At 40.0% G+C, this 3,937-nt stretch overlaps 1 protein-coding gene across 1 annotated transcript in view; it reads left to right on the plus strand.

The window, feature by feature from the left end:
- The first annotated feature begins 2,841 nt into the window (after positions 1–2,841).
- DCSTAMP (dendrocyte expressed seven transmembrane protein) overlaps positions 2,842–3,937 on the plus strand; it is a 7,370-nt gene continuing 6,274 nt past the window's right edge. The window contains exon 1 of the mRNA XM_027883428.1: positions 2,842–3,867. Within this exon, the coding sequence (XP_027739229.1) occupies positions 2,842–3,867 (1,026 nt within the window). The remainder of the gene's footprint in view (positions 3,868–3,937) is intronic.

The following is a 3,937-nucleotide window of genomic DNA, read 5'->3' on the forward strand; positions in this document are numbered from 1 at the left end:
TTCCTAGAGAGGGAAACTAAGGCATAGAGAGATTCTCCTTGGACCCTACAAAAAATCAGATTCAGAAGCAGAACTAGAGCAAAGAGTTTCCAGCTCCCCTTTGTGGGAGTTTCTTATCATGAGAAACTATAGTGGAAAGAAAGCAACACTTGAGAGCAAGAAACTGCTTTCCAAGAATAATTCTTTCCTTGTGCTACATAAATAATGGTAACAGCCCCCACATTAGTTCATGTACAGGACAGAAGAAAACGTACTTTGCTTCAGACTGAAATTGAAATGAAGGCTTTGTTCTTGTCAGCCTCCTGTTAGAATTCATAACTGCACCTAACAGCTTCAGGAGAGCTTTCGTGATTTATGTTTTTAAGAGGAATCATTCCAGAAAGCTCTCAAGGTTTACTATTTCTTTAAGCACTGAATTAGCCTCTTTAGTGCAGCCAAAGATTTATTTCTACCTCTGAGCGACAGTGTTATTTTCCTTTCCCAAGCATTCACAGCTGTTTAAGTGCCTGCTTATACAAGAAATTTCAGCCTCCACATTTTTTAGGTTTAGAGTTTTCAGCCTTTGAGTGACTCTCCCTTGCTGAATGCTGAATATCTACGCCTGTTGCTGATGTCTTATGGGGAAAAACTGAGGTGTCAGACAAGCCATTGAGATGCACACTTTTACCCTGGGAAAGTCTGAGCTCAGATGTGGGCTCTGGAGAGGGTGAGAATACTTGCTTCCCAATCTTCAGTAAACATACAGGGACACCTGAGTATCAATACCACAGGCTCCAAAGTCCACTGGGTCCTTTCCTGCTTTAAAGCTTTGGATTCATGCAGGTTAGGGACAAACCTATCATGTATGTTCTGAGTACTGCAGAGATCTCATGTAACAGCACTGAGTCTGCCCGGTAAATAAGACTTTTTGGTTATTCTCAAGTTCTGTCCACATTTTACAATTCTCCAGCCTCCCAGTCCAGAAGTATAGCTTTTGTGAATTTTAAAGATTTGTTCTTAACTCTCTCCAATTCTTAGATTCAGTCATGCCAAACTCCCCATCATATATTGCAGGCATTTACTGAATGCTTATAGGCATTAACCCAAATGCACTATACCCATACAAAGAAATGCACAAAACCATGAAAAAACTGTGCTTGAGAAAAACTGTGAAATTGGTGCTGATCAAGAAAACACAAAATGTGTTATTTTATCACAGGGATGCTTTTGCATAGTATTAAAGAAATCCTAGACTTTCTGCATTTTATTTTTAATGGTTTAAATCAAGAACAGAATGCCAGACATATTCACTCTGCAAAGCAATTTTTCTTATATCTACAAAGATGTTGTGGTGACACATGCTGTTCAGCGACCTGATTGAGGAAGTACAGGATTTGCTGACAGGGTTTGCTGGCTGTTAGGTCTGGTTCTGCTTGACTTCAGGATCATGAACATCTGCTTTTTAATTATGTTTCCTAAAAGTGTCTTTTACTAGAAAGAGGACAAAGCAGACCATCCACATAAGCAGAGGACAACTCATGGCAAAGCCACCAATGACACAACTAGTAATTAATTACAATGAGAAGAAGGGGAAAATGGTGCCGTGAATGCTAGCAGAATTCAGAAAGTTAGTAAAATACAATGTATGTACAAAATCATAGCTCCTGGCTACCTGGCGTGTTCAAGCTAAGCAAAATTCAAAGTCATATCTTCAGGAAGTATTTTGTGAAGACAACTGTTCTGTATTGAAGATAAACTTACAACTGTTTATTTTATTTAATTAACATCTTATCTGTTCTAATATGTTAAAAGGCTAAAGGGAATATAAATCAAATCTTTGGACAAATAGCACTATTAATATTATAATGTAAAAGAAGAAGGAAAGATATGAGCGCTGGACTGTCTTCAATCAAACTGAATTGAATCACAGAAATATTCTGTAATTTACATAATGGGTATGTTGGTAGTCAGGAGAGATGGAGACAAGCACAAGATATTAGGGTTAAAAAGGGTTAAAAGTGAATATGACATAAAATTACAGAATGTGTAAGATTGGAGTGAGTAAGATAGTGAGTCATCATCTGGTCCAACCTCCCTGTTCAAGCAGGGTCATCCTAGAGCACATGGCACAGGATTTCATACAGATAGTTCTTGAGTATCCCCAGTGAGGGAGACCCCACAACCTCTCTGGGCAATCTGTTCCAGTGCATGGTCATCCACACAGTAAAGAAGGAATGATTCCTGAAGCACACTTTCTTCCCCCTGTACTAACCTGCCTCCAGCTGAAAAAGCAGAGCTTCACTGCCCATCCCTGGGCAGTGTGCACAGGCTGCTTCACATCACCTGTTCCTTCCTCCCTGGCAGCTACTCTGGCTGCTCCCCATGGATCAAGGCCTGTTCCCCTTCACTGGAGCACCAATGGGAAGCTTCCATGCTCCCCTGTTTGCCTTTCTGGTGCCCTTACAAGGCAAAGCTAGCATCTGCAGGGAGCACTGGGTGCTACAGGAGGCTTGCATCCCTCTCATACACTCACACAGGCGCACACACGCACGTACATATGGACCATTATGTCTATATAGCTAATCAAAGTGTGCAAAATATAGAAGAAAAAAGTTAGAAAACCATTTAGAGTCACCTCTTTAGTATTTACATGTGTGATATTGAGGACAAATATTTGGGTTTCAGGTGCAGGGGTTCAGGCCCAGGTGAGTCAGACCTGCATTTTTTGCAGTGTGGAGAAGTATTGGACAAGCCAGTTAAAAGCACACCACTGTCAGTAGTGTTACCCTGTAACTAACAGTATTTTTCTTCTTCTTTCCTTTTAGTTTGAGCTATCGCAGTGTCAGCAACAATCAGGAGAAAATGCGAACATTTGTCTCAATAGCCCAGAACGCATGGGAAATTTTTATATCCGAAAGGAAGCCTGGCTGGAAGTATTGGATGAAGCTTTTTGGAGTTTGCTCTGCAGTTAGCTTCCTCTCCAGCTTTCTTTTTTTCCTTGGCATGCACTTCTCCCTGGCACACCACTCTTTGGGTCCCTTGCTGATTTCTGGATTCATCTGGATCTCGCTTTCTATCATGCTCTTCTGTTTCAAGCACCTGCGCTGTTTTAGTGTCCTGTTCCTTCTTTCCTGTGGACTGAAAAATGGCAGGAACGCTCTTATTACTGCTGGCACAGGTGTCATGGTGGCCAGCAACATCCAAAATATTTTTCACAACCTAAAGGTTTTGGCAGACACCATAACCTGTCATTTGAAGCATGAGCAATTTGCCTTGATAAAATATTATGTTGAGGCAGTGAAATGGATTTATGAGTCGGCCACACTTTCTGCTGCACTACCTAAAGATATAGTGACCTTAAAGCATGAATTCACACCATCTTATTCAATTTCAGATGATGCATTAAAACAAGAGCTAAATGACACAAAGCAAGAAATCCAGAGAGTTGCTAACCAGATATATTTTATGCTGACTATACTGCCCTATATAGGCCAGAAAGTGTTGCCTGTAGTTGGGATTTTTCTAGTTTCTTTTGGAACTGGCCTTTTTATAAAAAAATTTTTGGGTTCTCAGGGTACCAAGTTTAAAAATACTTATATCACAAAAGAATTCATTGCATTTGATGAGCACCAAAAGCAACAGCGGAAACCATGTCTTCTGCCACTTAACAGAAAAGAAAGAAAAGATTATGTGACAATCCCATCTTTCTGCTTCACAAGAAAAGACAGGAAAAAAATGCTTTATTTTTTTCTCCCTGTAATTATTCATCTTTGCATCTGGCTTCTGTTTGCTGCAGTAGACTATTTGTTTTATTGGTTAATTATTTCTGTGAATAAATATCTCCAAGAAGTACCGGATCTAGAGATTCAACTCAGCCTCTCTCAGAATGTAAGTACTTGTCAGTACTGTACATTTCTTAGTTTAGTGTCAAAAATTTCCTTTCATCTTCAGCAGCTGC

This window comes from Empidonax traillii, unplaced genomic scaffold, assembly GCF_003031625.1.
Source record: "Empidonax traillii isolate 1590-97213 ecotype Southwest subspecies unplaced genomic scaffold, ASM303162v1 scaffold126:size1624879, whole genome shotgun sequence".
Lineage (NCBI taxonomy): Eukaryota > Metazoa > Chordata > Aves > Passeriformes > Tyrannidae > Empidonax > Empidonax traillii.